Raw genomic sequence first — 16991 nt, 5'->3', positions numbered from 1 at the left:
TATACTTATCCTGTTTGTAAGGAGCCTGTTCTCATTTCAGTCTGCAAGCTTCAGACTATACTTATCCTGTTTGTAAGGAGCCTGTTCTCATTTCAGTCTGCAAGCTTCAGACTATACTTATCCTGTTTGTAAGGAGCCTGTTCTCATTTCAGTCTGCAAGCTTCAGACTATACTTATCCTGTTTGTAAGGAGCCTGTTCTCATTTCAGTCTGCAAGCTTCAGACTATACTTATCCTGTTTGTAAGGAGCCTGTTCTCATTTCAGTCTGCAAGCTTCAGACTATACTTATCCTGGAAAGAACTGCAAAAAAGTTTCTGAACATCAGCCACAACAGCCGGTTTAAGCTCCTTCAGCCAGACGAACAATCCACAACTTTTGTAAAAAGCCTTAATCTCACTGTGTGAAATGCCGAGTTCCTTCCCTTTGTTTAAGTCTTTCCTATCCAAGATTCCAAGAACCAGAACTCATGTTTGTAGAGCTTTATGCATGCAGGACTAACGCTTCTCTATTCAACAACCTGTCAATCAGCTGCACAAAAGAAACTGAGTCATTTCCTTTTCAGAAAGAACCAAAGCTGTTTCCATACACGCTTCGGTTCAAGCCTACACGCCAATCCTACTTTGTCGAATGACTGTCACACGATAAAAAACAATGCACTGTCAACTGTAATAATATTAATAATAATAATAAACAGCTGAAGATTTTCATCCATATTCTAGGTGTAACGTTAGCCAAAAATAGCCAAAGAGATTTGGTGGAGACTGACAAAAGTTCTTTCATCCTGAACAGTCCAGTGAATTTGTGTGAGCTTTAAAAAAAGCAAACCACAGAACTGAAACTACAGTACAATTTAAGGCCAATAATAAATTAAATTATAACTAAATTGGCGTACAAAAAAACGTAAAACAAACATTCTGTTGACCAGCAAGTTGACAGTACTGACTGGATTATTTTAGACCAGAGAAATAACACGGATTCATGGATTGGACAGTTGCTCCCCATTAAACCAGGATAGAAGAAGGAACTAATAAAACTTAGAATTTAATTTAAAACAAATCCCTATGAAAGTGTCACCTAAATGTACCTGTGCTGAATCAGCATTTCAGAAAACTATCAAAAAGGAGCAATATAAAAGTATATAAACAAACAGACAGACAGATGTGCACAGAATAAAATAGAACCATTTCAGCGTTAGAGGAAGAAGACGTCTTTCCTTGATTGGGATAAATAATAGAAGAATAAAGTTTTGGCCTGACTCACTTAAAGCTATAAGGTCACTGCAACATTATGAAATTGCATTACTTTCAACAGTGTCAAAGAACTACAGGCTGTCAATGAATAGTCAATCAGTTATTATTAGTATTATTACATTTATTATTATTATTATTATTATTGTCTCCACCAGGCCGAAGGCATGTGGGGAGAGTATGTTTTGCCACATTTTGCACACACACTCCCTGGATGCCAACAATGAACCTCTGCCCCAAACTTTCCAGAACGGCCTGTTATAGCGCCACCAGGAGGCCGCTTTGTGCAAAACAAGTTTTTGCACAGTACACCTACAGATTTTGTCCAAACATCGCGCAAATTGGTACACAGTCTCTCTAGAGCCATTCAACGAAACGGCTCTTTCACATTTCTCAGACTCCATCCTGATTGGTTAACATTGGCTTCCAAAGTTCACAGGAGTGCTCAGTTTCAAACAAAATGCTGCAAATCATGAACACATCGCGTGATTTCCGTCAAATTGTGCACCCACATTCCCACTAGGCCGAGGACGAAATGACACATGAACAATTTCAACTCAGCCTCAAGGTGGCGCTATAACTGGCCCAAAAGTGTTTTTACCTCTAACTGCACGGATCTGTGGATAACTTTGTATGCCAACTCCCTAGAGGCCAAGGAAAAACCTTTGCCTGGAATTTTTCACATCTGCTCTTTATAGCGCCACCAGGAGGCCGACATATGTAAAACACATTTTATATTATTACTCCTTCAGATTTTATCCAAATTTCACGCAAATCGGTACACATGATCTCCATAGTCATGTGATCAAGACAGGTTTTTTGATTTCTCATATTCCATCCTGATTGGCCACGATTGGCTCCTACACTTTTCAGGAGTAGCCCGCTTTGTACAAATCGCCACAACTCCTCAACGCAGCGTCCGATGAAACTGTGCACGCATATTCCCACTAGGCTGAGGAAGAAATGCCACTTGACACTTTTCAACAGCCTGATGGTGGCGCTACAACAAGCCAAGTCGCGTCATGCACTCGCACACACACACACACACACACACACACACACACACACACACAACCGGTCGATGCCAAATTTTGCACACACACTCCCTGGATGCCAACGATGAACCTCTGCCCCAAACTTTCCAGAACAGCCTGTTATAGCGCCACCAGGAGGCCGCTTTGTGCAAAACAAAAACATTGTACCTGCATCCCTCCAACACCAACCTCCGGCCCAAATCTTCCTCAACAGCCTGTTATAGCGCCACCATGAGGCCACAACCTGACCTGCCCTGGTGGAGACCTGTGCCGATTGGCACTTTATCTAGTTATTATTATGTTTCACTACAACGTCTGCATGTCATTATCCATACGTGTTTTGCAACTAAATAACAACAACATTATCCACGTACTGTACCTATGGTACAGTACTATACCTGCTCTAACAAAGCAAATGAGCTACATATACATTGCATGATCACATGCGCCAAACTTTTAAGCAGGCCAGTGACGCCACACAACATGGCAAAATGCCGTAGTTAACGTCGAGATGAGGATTCAATTGACCCGAAAACAACCACAGAACCACATACTGCAGCATCGGTAAACCTCTTTCTGACCACAACAACAACTTTCTGCTTTCTGACTTCCTTGACGAGTGGCGTACATGCACCTGACATCATTCCATACTCACAACCCTACTCTAAAAGTTGTGTGTGGTACTCTCAAACATCGTGGCAACCACGTGATGAATCATATAGTCCAGAAGCCAATACTGATATTTTCACGAATTGGTACCATTTTGGTGGCCGTACATTTTTGGTATCTTTGTGTTCCTACATGTCTCTAGTTTATATTTTTGTTTGATAACCCTTCCAATTCAGTAGCTTAATGCCAGTTAACACTATTTAAACAAACCTACCCCATATGAAACTGTGATGTGTGTATATCCTTTATATGACCTAACCCTATTCTAGACAATACATTTTGGTAAGCAGTGGTCTTATAAAGAGTTGATCCTAAGGTCATTTTCTCAGTAGAATCCATTTCTGCACAACCTTTTTCTATTGTGCATATTTAATTTGAGAATTTGCATATTTGAAACATTTGTTTTATTATTATTTTATTTTAATCAATAACATTTTAACCAAGCAACTTATGCACATGCCCTGGGCTGCCAAAGATAAAAACTAAAAGTTTACATCTGTAGCCTAGCTATGAGATGGTCTGCACTAGCTGCTAATACTTCAGCACTTTGGTTAGAAAGGCTTCTTCCAGGCTATAGTCAAAGGTACAGCCGACCTCGAGAATGAACACCTCTCTATGGTTTTCATTTACAACAATGACATCAGGGGTGCCTGTGACAGCCTGTCAGCTGGTCAGTGAATCCTGCTCCGGTTGTGTACAATAGAAAAACAGGTGAGGATAAAGCCTACAACAGCTCCCGACCTGACGTGATATTTGTCCTGGTGCATGTTCAAGTTCAAGGTTTTGCGGAAATAATAAAAGCAGAAAGTTCCGGTGTACACCCATATTTGGGCGTACGTACGCCATGTTGATAAATGAGGGCCATAGTGTCTATTTTACGTCGTGATGATGTACGATGATAACAGCACCCCTCACTTCACATATACAGTATATATAGCTTTTGTACCCAAAAGTATTACGTCATCTTGTCCCCACACGTCTCATATTTGCCATCAACAATGAAAGGAGAAATTAGGTCAAATGTCCACCAAATATGACGTAAAGTTGTGCAACAGGCATTCTGATTGGCCAGTATGATGCATGATGATGTATACGATGATAAGAGCTCTTCACACGGGTGAAGAAACAGGACCAACTCTAAATAACAACACTGGCTCTCTTCTCGTCTTTGCTTTGACGTTGTAATAATGATTCTGATTCTGCATCCTTAAAACATTACAGGGGTGTCATCATTCATTACTGTTGTCACGGAAACGGTTAGAGCCGTGACGTCAGGCCATGACGTCACGGCGCCCTAGTATAAAGTATAGCGCAGAAGACCATTCATTGCAGTTCTACAAATTGAGATACCAGAGACCAGAAGAGAATTGACCAATCAGCGGCGCCACGTACAGCTAAAGACCCGGACTGCCTAAGTGCACCAACGTCAAGGGGATACCCACGGAGTGAACCAGTTCGGAGATCAATACAAAGATATAAAGATACATCAGCATAATATACAGTAAAAAGGGGTTCTTGCGTCTATACCGCAAGCTCCGCATAAAAAGGAATTTGTGTAGAAATGGACAGATGGATCTTTCGAGTTGGGCAGTTTAGTAGAAGAAAACCCCGGGCCATCCTTCTAAGTGCTTTATTGGGGACCATCCTTCTGAGTGCTTTCCTGCTTTCCTGCTTTTCTGCACGTCACAGAGTACCACGAGAATACTCTCCGCTGATAATGGCTGAGGAGGACTTGCCGGTCTGCTCGGCTCTCATCCGCGGAGAGCTTGTGGGCAAGAAAGACGAGATTGCTCAACTGCTACGACCTCAGGAGAGGCTATCGGAGGAGTTTTATCGTAGCGCGACAAAGGACTGCCAAGCATACAAGTTCACGAGAGGCTTCATCGCAGCGCCACTCAGCGCAGAAGAGCGAGACTTCCCCATCGCCTACTCCATGTCGATTCACGGCGACGTCGAGATGTTTGAGCGGCTCCTGCGTGCCGTGTACCACCCGCAAAATGTCTATTGTGTGCATATGGACCAGAAGTCGGCGGAGGGGTTCAAGGAAGCTGTGATGGCGATCGTGTCCTGTTTCCCCAATGTGTTCGTCGCCAGCAAACTAGAAAGAGTGTCATGGGGAACCTGGTCCATGACGCAGGCCCATTTAAACTGCATGGACGACCTGCTGAAGTCACCCGTTGAGTGGAAGTATCTGCTCAACACGTGCGGCGCGGACCTCCCCATCAAGACTAACGCGGAAATGGTCCGGGCAATGAAGGTGCTCAACGGGCAGAACAGTTTGGAGTCCGAGGACGTGCCGGACAGAAAGAAGGCCCGCTGGCAGTACCATCACAAAGTCAATAATGACAATGATTACATCAATACCATCACCAATACGGGAATCAGGAAGACACCCCCACCAATCCCTATGTTCTCAGGCAGCAATTACTTTGTGGTCACCAGAGAATTTGTGAAACACGTGCTGGAGAACAAACAGGCTCAGGACTTCATGGAGTGGAGCAAGGACACGTTTGCCCCCGAAGAACACCTGTGGGCCAGTCTGAACAGGCTGAGCTCCGTGCCCGGGTCGGAGCCGGCCGACAGCAAGTACCACCGCTCTGACATGACCGCTATCGCTCGCCTGCAGCACTGGGGCGGTCATGAGGGTGATGTACCCGCCCCGTATCCTCCATGCAAGTCCACACTTAGAAGAGGAGTGTGTGTGTACGGGAGCGGCGACCTCCGCTGGTTGTTTCAACCCCTGCACCACCAGCTCATGGCGAACAAGTTTGATCCACAGGTGGACGACACTGCCATTAGATGTGTCGAGGCAATTATCCGTTTCAAAGCGTTGAATGCAGTGGTGGCCCGTCCATAGGGGGCCAAAAAACATGTTATGAAAACATACCACTTAGGTGCTGTTGGAGCCTCTAAACTGCCCTACTTATAGCCAAATGGTGTATACATTTGCTATGGCCACTAACTCGAAAACCGTTGGGCCGATTAGGCCGTGTGGTGAGGTCCCTTTTCGTTCAGGTCCGTTCCCACGGAAGGGGGACTACACAATTTTTTCTCCATAAAAGAGATTTATAGGTAGAAAGTACTAAAAAAAAAGTTCTACTCGTCCCGCCCTGCAGTTATTTTATAATCCGCGAATTAAAACGGGACTATTTCTTACAAGGCGTAATAATATGTGCAAGGGGAGTGGTGTTGTTTTGGTCACGTGGACCAATCGCGTAGCAGCTTTATTCCCTTCCCATAATAATATTAGAGCAATGGCGGCCACCAGTTCAACCAGCCAAGAGGGGAAAAATAAACCAAAACAGCGGGGAAAAGTGCGTAAAAGGGAATCAAAGGACTCTAACGAGGACGCTGTGTTTCACGCCACGTGTTACTGTCGCTTTATTTGTAAAAGACGATTGTGTTTGGCCGAGAAACGCTGCACACAGACGGTGCAGGGGGAAGAGAGAACGCTGCCTCGGACAGTCACGTCTGAAACCCCCCGAAAGAAACGTCGTTCTCGGACAGGTTTGCCCGTCCCTTCTGCTGGCCATGTCCTTCCAGCCATCTGCATCATTTGTGGACAAATATATTACTGTTTTGGAAAACGGAAGAAGCTTTCACAAGCAGAAACAGTGTCTGTCAGGTAAGCGACCACCCTCCCTCTCTCTCTCTCACACACACACACACACACACACACACACACACACACACACACACACACACACACACACACACACACACACACACACACACACACACACACACACACACACACACACACACACACACACACACACACACACACACACACACACACACACACACACACACACACACACACACACACACACACACACACACACACACACACACACACACACACGTTAACATTGGACTGGAAAATGCATTGCCAGTTTTGGACTGTGAAATATTGATTATGACGATAACTGTGCTACCGGTATTTACATACAGACCTATCATTTTCCCATTAGATCAGAGGTCTTTGATGTGCTGTGTTTGAGGCCAAGGCTTTGTGGGATCACTCTGTTGAATATCATGTCTTTTTGGGTAAGGAAGTTTGCAGATAGAAAGGCGGTGGTCTTGTGATGTAGTGCATTTATATATTATTATATTATATTATACTTATCATTGATAAAAGTGTTTATCTACAGAACAGAGACTGAAACACTGCTGATTGAATTACTACATTATTAGGAATGCATGGAGGTCAAGGGGGCAGGTCACTGTTATTTTTATATTACATAACCATATAATGGATAGAAGATACAAAAACAAATTTCACCTACATTTTGAATTGTAAATGTGTGATACTATATATATACTCTGTATTTTGGCTGTCTTTAGATACAATGTTGACAGCAGACACCTTTGCACATGTTAAGTATTTTTTTGTCTGTGTGTGTGTGTGTGTGTGTGTGTGTGTGTGTGTGTGTGTGTGTGTGTGTTTCAGAAATTAACAACCCTTTGCTGCCAGCTACAACATATTCTGCGAACGAGTCATCCTGAAAATGAACCAACTAAGGAAGAAGTTCATAGACATTGTTAAGAAGAATGAGGATATTGATGCTTCAGACTACAGGTAACTGTGTCCTTGACAGTTCAGTAAACAAAAAAGAACCTCTTTCATACTGAAAAGTTTCAATTTTATTGATTTATTCGCTCACAAGAAAGGCTATGACACTATGTTTAAATTAATTTGTTTCTCATTGTGAAAAAATCCCTTTATTTATACATTTGTGCCCGTCTTTTTCTATATTTTCATTTTGCAGGCAGGATAAACTGAAAAGGCGGTTGGCCCGTGATTTCCCCCAGCTGCAACACGCAACATCTCTGAACTAGTTTTTGTTGAAACATTATCAGCAGATACACTGTTAGACAGGCTATCCATCAGACACGACCACAACTGAGTCAACGAGGTAAGCCAAGCTGAAAGTGACAATGAACACACATCTGGACAAACTACAGAGCACACAAGGACACTGTATAGTGCAGGACTGATATTGAACTTGTAAATGAAACTCCCGGTATGAAATGCCCTTGGCCTCCCACAGCAGAGGATTTGAATGTTTCTGAAGCAAAATCTGTTGTGCCAGTTGAACTATTCAATGTAATTTCCTGGATTATAGGTGCAACAGAGGAACCAACACTAGACCGTTATGTTGATATTCCTGAAGATGTAAACCTAAAAGTTTTATCTGTTTGTCAATACATTGTGCATCTAAAGGTCGGAAGCAGACGCCTAAGTCACTGTGTCTTGGTCTAACTGTTCGCCATTTAACAGGTTCATCCAATGTTCTGTCACTACTGAATAGATTAGGACACTGTGCTTCATGGAACACAGTTGTCAGTCTAGACACTAGCCTAGCTCAACTACAACTTCTAGAGGGCAGAGACAAAATTCCTAAGGGGTTCTCAAAGAAGGCACCTACCATACTGGTGTGGGATAACATTGATTTTGGGGAGGAGACACTGTCAGGTTGTGGAACTACTCACCATACAAATGGCATTATGCTACAAAGTTCTGTTGTTGAAACAATGTCTAGACCAGACAGACAGCCACTGCCGAAGTCAGTTTACACATTGAAAGCACCTCCTACATTCAACACAATCCACAGTCTAAAAGACAAGGGCCACAGAACTTGTTTCAGGATGCAAGGTACCAATCATTCTGTACGGCATCATCAGCTCTCCACCAACATTGCAAAAGGGCAAACTACCAAGCAGCAGTGATGAGACGTTCTCTGACTAGTAGGATGTGTGCTCCTTCACCCATTGGCAGTGGATGGGGCATGGAGGATGGGGAGTTAAAAGTAACATGGCTGACTAGAAATCCTGCCCCTGATAGTGTGTTGCAGGTAGTCCACTGTAATTGTAAAAAAGCAAATGTGAGACTGAAAGATGTTCATGTATGTCTGCAAAACTGTCTTGCACTGATTTATGTCACTGCCAGGACTGTGAAAATGTGTCAAAGGAAACAGAAGAAAGAGGTACATGGGATGATGACATTTGTATGCTATTTTGTATTTTCATATATTTCCTGGGGGGGGGGGGGGGGGGGTTGGATGTACAAATGACAGATGCTGTGACACTTTGCGGAACTTGTAAATAAATAAATGTTTCATACCATATGTTGTAATAATTCTGACCTCTAGTACTTTAATTTTTAGTCTTGTCCATTTCTTTGCATTATTCCAATTTAGGGGGCGTGGTAACATTTTGATAGATTTTCTGCCATGTTGGTCCAAGGTGCCCTGATTTTCTTTTCTACCTTTCATTACACATTAGGTTGAGACATTTTCTATGTATGAAACATAAGCTCTTGGCACAATTTACTGTGTAGGTTTCATTGTACTGTGTGGCAAACACTTAAGTTGAAGCATATTCTTTAACAAATATGCTACATTTCATGATATAAATTCACATATGAGTAAACTAAAGGCACCAATACTTATGTCAGATGTTATGTATATGCATTTGACATTTGAGAAAAAAAATGTGTTGCCAAAAACACATTTTACAAGCAAAAACAGCAGCACACGATTTTCGTTTTTTGGTTATAAACTGTTTATACATTTATGGCTATAAAAAAAAAACAGCAGGTTTTTATGAGTAGAACTTTTTACCCAAAGTCTAGAAGGGTATTATCTATGAAAAAATGCATTGAATGCGTAGTTCGCTTGACATGGGAACGAAACTCATTTTCTAAGCACTTTTTCATGGGTCCCAACACGGCCTAGATGGGCATCATGACATGAACAATATCTTATCACCCTATCAATCTGGATTTAGGTCAAATTATTCCACAACTACTGCTTTACTGAAACTTACAAGTGATATTACATCAGCATCCGCCAATAAAAAAATTACTGGAGCAATCCTCATTGACCTTTCCAAGGCTTTTGATTTGGTAGACCACTACCTCCTTTTAGACAAATTGTACTCTGTTGGTTTATCTCGTAATGCCTTGCTATTGTTCAATTCATATCTTCATAATAGAAAGCAATGTGTCGTTATACAAGGTTGTAAATCGGAACTGACAGTTCAGGAACGAGGCGTGCCTCAAGGCTCATCCCTTGGACCACTTCTATTCACTATATTTATCAATGATTTGCCTTCAAACTGTTCCGCATGTAATGTTCAACTCTATGCCGATGATACTGTACTTTACACCTCCAAATCCACTATACCAGAAATTTAATCAGCCCTACAATCAGACTTTAACACTTTACAAAACTGGCTAGCAGCCAATAAACTACAACTCAACAAAAACAAATCTTTCACAATGATCTTTGGTACACGTCAAAATATTAAATCTAAATATTTAAATCACTCCTATTACCAGCCTGGATGGTACTCCATTGCAAGGAGTTGAACACCCAAAATATTTGGGCATGTGGCTTGACACCGAACTCTCATTTAAATGTCACATTGACCACATTATAAGAAAAGTGAATTTCAGCATTGGTGTACTCTTATCGATCTAGAAACTGCTTCTCATTCTCTGTCAGAAAAAGACTAGTTCTACAACTTATCTTACCCATATTTGATTATTCTGATGTCGTGTATCAAACCGCATCCAAATCCAATTTGAACAGTCTCAATATAGTTTTCAACAAACTCTGCAGATTTATCCTAGGTTGTCCTTTTACAACTCATCACTGCTCTATGTATGATAATCTTGAATTGCCCTCTCTCACTGTAAGAAGACAGCTTCATTGGACCCAGTTTATTTTTAAATGTATACACTTCAACTACCCACAATATCTCTAACAGTTTCTAGTATCATCCACTACCAATTTGCAGTTGAGGCACTCCGCCCAACCCTGTTTCTCTGTTCCAACAGTCTCCAATGCATTGAGGCACTCCGCCCAGCCCTATGTTTCTGTTCCAACAGTCTCCAATGCATTGAGGCACTCCGCCCAGCCCTGTTTCTCTGTTCCAACAGTCTCCAATGCATTGAGGCACTCCGCCCAGCCCTATGTTTCTGTTCCAACAGTCTCCAATGCATTGAGGCACTCCGCCCAACCCTGTTTCTCTGTTCCAACAGTCTCCAATGCATTGAGGCACTCCACCCAGCCCTGTTTCTCTGTTCCAACAGTCTCCAATGCATTGAGGCACTCCGCCCAGCCCTGTTTCTCTGTTCCAACAGTCTCCAATGCATTGAGGCACTCCGCCCAGCCCTGTTTCTCTGTTCCAACAGTCTCCGCTCCGCCCAGCCCTGCTTCTCTGTTCCAACAGTCTCCAATGCATTGGGTAGGAAAGCATTCATATTTAAAGCCCCCTCTGATTGGAACAGTTTACACATATTCGAACCATCTCATCCTTTAATATGTTCAAAAACACAGTGTCTTCCTATTTTACGACCTCATGTACCATGTACATGACCATCTCACTGCATTTTATCTATTATCTATTAATTCATTACTTAATATTACCTAATATTACTTACTCACGTACTCCTCTTGTTCCCCATGGGACATAAGGTTTCAACAGGATTGTTCATTGTAGTTTTTTACTTTTATTACTATATTACCAAACAATGACTCTACAATCAATAATATTAACTTAATGTTTCTCTTTACCAAAAGTTATCCAATGCTGAAAACCAAATTAAATGTATCTTAATGCTGACCTATAGTGACAGTGATACTGACGGAACAACTTTTCCATCTTGTTGCTATTCTGCTTGTTTTGTGTTTTGTTTTTGTTTTGTTTTCCTTTTTATTTTTCTGTTAATTACCTTGTATTGATTGTATGCTTGTGGACCCTCTCGAAAACGAGATAGTGTATCTCAAGGGGTATTCCAAATAAAGAATTTCAATCAATAAGCAAATTATCTAATTAAATATGTACAATAGAAAAAAGTTGTTAGCAGAAATGGATTCTACTGAGAAAATTACCATAGGATCAATTATTTATAAGACCACTGCTTACCAAAATGTATTGTCTAGAAGTCATATAAAGGATATACACACATCACAGTTTCATATGGGGTAGGTTTGTTTAAATAGTGTTAACTGGCATTAAGCTACTGAATTGGAAGGGTTATCAAACAAAATATAAACTAGAGACATGTAGGAACACAAAGATACCAAAAATGTACGGCCACCAAAATGGTACCAAAATCTCGCCTGGCCCCTGGACTAATAGTATGCTCTCTCTCTCTCTCTCTCTCTCTCTCTCTCTCTCTCTCTCTCTCTCTCCTCTCTCTCCTCTCTCTCCTCTCTCTCCTCTCTCTCCTCTCTCTCCTCTCTCCTCCCTCTCCCTCTCCCTCTCCCTCTCCCTCTCCCTCTCCCTCTCCCTCTCCCCCTCTCCCCCTCTCCCCCTCTCCCCCTCTCCCCCTTTGATTCGGTGAATAATGCTTTTCTTTCATCATAAACAACACATTAACCTATTCTAAGCAGAAGAAGAATGAGAGAAGGGGGGGGGGGGGGGGGTTGTAGGGGATCCCCACCTGTTCAAACCTTGCTGCGATCTAATAGGGGGGGAAACAGTGATAAAACACAAGGCACAGCACAGTTGTGGGACCCTTCCCACCCACTCATAAATGTATCTTATAGTGCAAATACACGGGCGGACACAGACAAATGAAGAACACATTTGCATCAATATTGACAAAACTCAACACAACATTTCTTTTGTTTGTTTCTTTTGTTCTGTGAATGAAAATAGATGTGCACTTATGTGGAGAAGATATTTAGTTATTTGGCGGCGGATGATGATTGGGGAAACTGACGGCCAAAGTATAGATGGGACCAGCTTTGGCCATAATGAACGGATAATGAAGTGAGTGGTGGGATGACGAATGTGCCGGTCATTCCTGGAGCTAGCCTATACCGCTGTCTATGCTGGAGCTAGCCTATACCGCTGTCTGCCATTACAGGCGCAGCTCTCAAATATATTGCACACAGTATGCTGCTTAAACGTTCAGGGTTTAAACGTGAATAGTAAAAGAAGGTAATATAGAGCACCGAAGTCTGACGTGATTTAAACATCACGTTTTTTCCCCTATTCTGAATTCTCATAGACTTCCCCCCCCCCCCCCCCAATTGCGTCAAATAAGAAGTGGGTTCCAAAAAGAAACAAATTATAAAGTGACACGGCATGGCTTCAGATTCTTACACGGACAAGAATCTACAGCCATGCAGTGCATCAGTGGTTCTCAACCTGGATCTGGATCGGGGATCACTTGAAAGTCTCCAAAGAGTCCGTACTCCGTAGCCCCACCCACTTAACATGGCAGCATTCGTAGCCCCACCCACTTAACATGGCAGCATCCGTAGCCCCACCCACTTAACATGGCAGCATTCGTAGCCCGACCCACTTAACATGGCAGCATCCGTAGCCCCACCCACTTAACATGGCAGCATCCGTAGGCCCACCCACTTAACATGGCAGCATCCGTAGACCCACCCACTTAACATGGCAGCATCCGTAGACCCACCCACTTAACATGGCAGCATCCGTAGCCCCACCCACTTAACATGGCAGCATTCGTAGCCCCACCCACTTAACATGGCAGCATCCGTAGCCCCACCCACTTAACATGGCAGCATCCGTAGCCCCACCCACTTAACATGGCAGCATCCGTAGCCCCACCCACTTAACATGGCAGCATTCGTAGCCCCACCCACTTAACATGGCAGCATTCGTAGCCCCACCCACTTAACATGGCAGCCGTGCTAAGCGGTCAATCAATCGATTATCTTCCGGTTTTAAAGAAAGAAATACCTTGATTTGTTTTTACATAAATACAGTTTTTTTTTTTGTGGTCTCACTTTACAATTTCCCTTACGGCCTACTAGGGCTGTCCCCGACTAAGGATTTGTATAGTCGACTGATAGATGAATAAATTTGCTGTTAGTCGACTAATAGTCGGTCGATTTATTTTTCTTTATTTGCCCCAAAATATTGTATATAAAAATACAATATTTACAAAAATATACAAAAATATTGTATTATTCCACTAGGTCTGTGGGGGACATAAACACATTTGAACATTCTGACTGTTCAAATCTTTTTTTTTAACAACTGAGAGGCTTGTCATTAGCCAGATTGAGCACAGCAGGTGAGATTGAGATTCTGGAGTCTATCAGGCCAGCACACTGTGCGATTCAAGTCACAGGCAGTGGCACATTGCCACACAGGCAGACACACTCCACATGCACATTGGAGATTTGAACAGTCAGAATGTTCAAATGTGTTTATGTCCCCCACAGACCTAGTGGAATAATACAATATTTTTGTATATATATAATTTTTTTGCTCAGTCGACTAAGAGGTGGTCAGTCGATTGAGACCGGATCAGAAACCCCGAAAATGGTCTGCGTCCAAGGCTAGCTTTGGCGTGACGCTGCAGTAACAAAAAAAGTTAGAATATAGGCGATACGAGGTTTCTGCCCGACAACCATGTTAAGTCCGTCGTGGACAGCCTCGAACGCTGGGGGTTCAAGTGGTCAAGTCATTTGTCATAATCGGCCCCTGTGCAAATTTGTGTTTACAAAGCCCCTAGGATTCAACACAACAAAAGGAGATGCAATTTTCATTCATTTTGTTGCAGTATTATTATATGCCAAACAAAAAAAGAAAGAACGTGCGACCGTGACAGCTCTCACCTCACAAGCTTCTTCTCAAACCAAAAAGACGTCACAACGTGATGTACACTCTATCCTGAGTAACATGGGACCTGTACTAGTACTTTTTAACCCATTCTGACATGAGATCAGATTCATACGAGGTTTCCGCCGGACAAACACTGGGTCTGATGAACCCATTCTGACCTGAGATCAGATTCTAAAAATGTCAGTCGTTCCTTTCGATTTTTCAAAAAAATAGCAGACCTACAAGCTCGTATCGCGCCACTCGGTGGCGCGATATGAGCTTGTAGATCTGCTATTTTTCAATGCTAAAGCATAACATGATGCTAACACCAAAATAAGTTCCCGTTCAGAATGGTTAACGTCTATGCCAAAAACAGCAGATCTACAAGCATGTGGACCGGGCTATGTTCTGGGCTAATGTTCCAGCATCAGAATAAGGATGCTGGGTATTAAGTGGGTTAAAGTCTCTCTTTCTCTACAGCTCTCTCTCTGGCTTCAAATCAATCTTATGTAATTGTGTATCTCTCCCCGCCCCCCTTTGTATATCTTGTCATCTGATGTTCACTCCGTGTTCCCATTCTCTAACAAAAAAATGTCTCTTGCTTTGTGAAGGCCATGCAACGGAATGACAGTTATCGAGGCATTAGTCCAAGAGTATGTATTGTTCATTGTGTCCCAATGTGCCGTGTGTAGGCCTGTTGCTGTGCTTAATTACCATCAACTATATTGACGAGCTTGACAGTGGAAGTGAATTGGGCTCATTGTTGTTAAAACTAGCATGAGCTCTCTGTGTCTGTTGAAAAACAAGGCGACCGGAACACACGGATTCATTCAGCTATAGTTTCAGAACACGACACAGCCCGAGTGCAACCAAACTAGAAAACAACTAGTTCTACTGTATCTCTTCTTCCACTTAGACCCCTCCCTAACATTTAGGTTTTTTTTATTTGTCGACAAAACTGTCGAAAGTCGCAGCTTAGTCGCAGCTTAGTTGCAGTCGAGCAACTCGAAACACCGAAATGTGCTTCGAGGTTCTTTCCACCATCGTCATCATCAGGTGATCAAGGCTCTGTGAAGCGTTGTGTTGTCCCGTCCTTCTCTCTGTCTCCGTGCCAAGCTCTCCGCAGTGGTGTAAAGTAACAAAGAATGTTTACTTAATCCATTCTGTACGGGAACCCCTTTTGGTGTCGGCATCATGTTATGTTTTTAGCCATTGGAAAAATAGCAGATCTACAAGCTCATAGCGCGCCACTCTAAGAGCTTGTAGGTCTGCTATTTTTTTTTTTATCGAAGAACGACTGACATAGAAACATGGCTTTTTCAGAAACTGTCATTTTCAAACAGACATTTTTTAGAATCTGATCTCAGGTCAGAATGGGTTAAGCACTGCACTTTAGTACTTGTAACGGAGTAGGTCTCCATTGCAGTATTGATACTTTTTACTTAAGTAAAACATGACAGTACTTTTTTTCCCATCACTGTCATCAAGGCAATCAAGGCTCTGTGAAGCGACATATTGGTGCTGTCCTCTATGCCTCCGTGCCAAAGCTCTCCGTCAACTGATGGAGGACACAGAGCTCAACTGACAGAGGACACATGGGGCCGCTGGCCAAAAAACACCGTCCCGCTCCACTCTTTGACATCCATATCCCTCGGCAACAATAAGAGTGTCTTTATATGGGAGGCCCAGCGCTGCATGCGTCATAAAGAACCTGGATGGAGCTAAGTGGCGGAAAGTATATATCTTCCCTATCTCAAGTAGACTACTGTACTTAACCCGTTCAGGACTGACGTCGAAATTAAAAAAAAAAAAGTTTTCTAAATCATGACTTCTGAAATCATTTTCTGAAAGTTTTGAAGCACATTTTAACGATTTTTTCAAAAATGGCAGACCTACAAGTTACTGCTACTACTGCGACGTAGTCTGGCTTATTAGCCAGGCTAACTGCGACGGGACGATCTGCCAAGATATAACCAAACAACAGAGTCTTGACGCCTTCTTTATTCATACTGGAACCGACACAGCAGCTGCAGTAACTTCATAACAGCGTCTGCTTCATAACACTGCAGCTCAGGCTGTCCCATGCTTTTACATGTCCCCCCTAACAACATTGGCAGAGGTAGGTTAAAGCTGCTATGAGCAATAATTAGGGCCGGGACTAATTGTGATTAATTTAGATTAATTAACTACAGAAAAATTAATCGCGATTAACTACAGATAAATTAATCGCACCTTTTTTTTCAACGCGGAACGTTTCTCACTGGGCGCTTTTCTATAGCACTGAAAACTGGAAATAATAAAAAGTCACCCCATTTTGTGTTGCCTAGAACTGGAGGTCTGACAAAAAACAGTAACAATATGAAGTAAGTACAGCTTTGTGATGTCACTGAGATGTACTTGTTACTGTTACTATTTTTTTTTCAGACCTCCAGTTCTA

The 16991-nt window shown here is 42.5% G+C and overlaps 1 protein-coding gene across 1 annotated transcript; it reads left to right on the top strand.

Moving 5' to 3' along the window:
• Positions 1 to 4667: 4667 nt before the first annotated feature.
• On the top strand, positions 4668 to 5807 carry LOC310875955 (beta-1,3-galactosyl-O-glycosyl-glycoprotein beta-1,6-N-acetylglucosaminyltransferase 3-like; the record flags this gene model as incomplete). Its single annotated transcript, XM_083789405.1, has 1 exon — positions 4668 to 5807. One exon carries the CDS (start codon positions 4668 to 4670, stop codon positions 5805 to 5807), a length of 1140 nt encoding a protein of 379 aa, XP_083645531.1.
• Between the last annotated feature and the right edge of the window lie 11184 nt (positions 5808 to 16991).

The sequence above is a fragment of the Protomyctophum parallelum genome (assembly GCF_964188405.1).
Source record: "Protomyctophum parallelum genome assembly, chromosome: 18".
NCBI classification, from domain to species: Eukaryota; Metazoa; Chordata; class Actinopteri; order Myctophiformes; family Myctophidae; genus Protomyctophum; species Protomyctophum parallelum.
The sequence above is the reverse complement of the archived record's forward strand: the minus strand, read 5'-3'. Positions and strand labels throughout refer to the sequence as shown.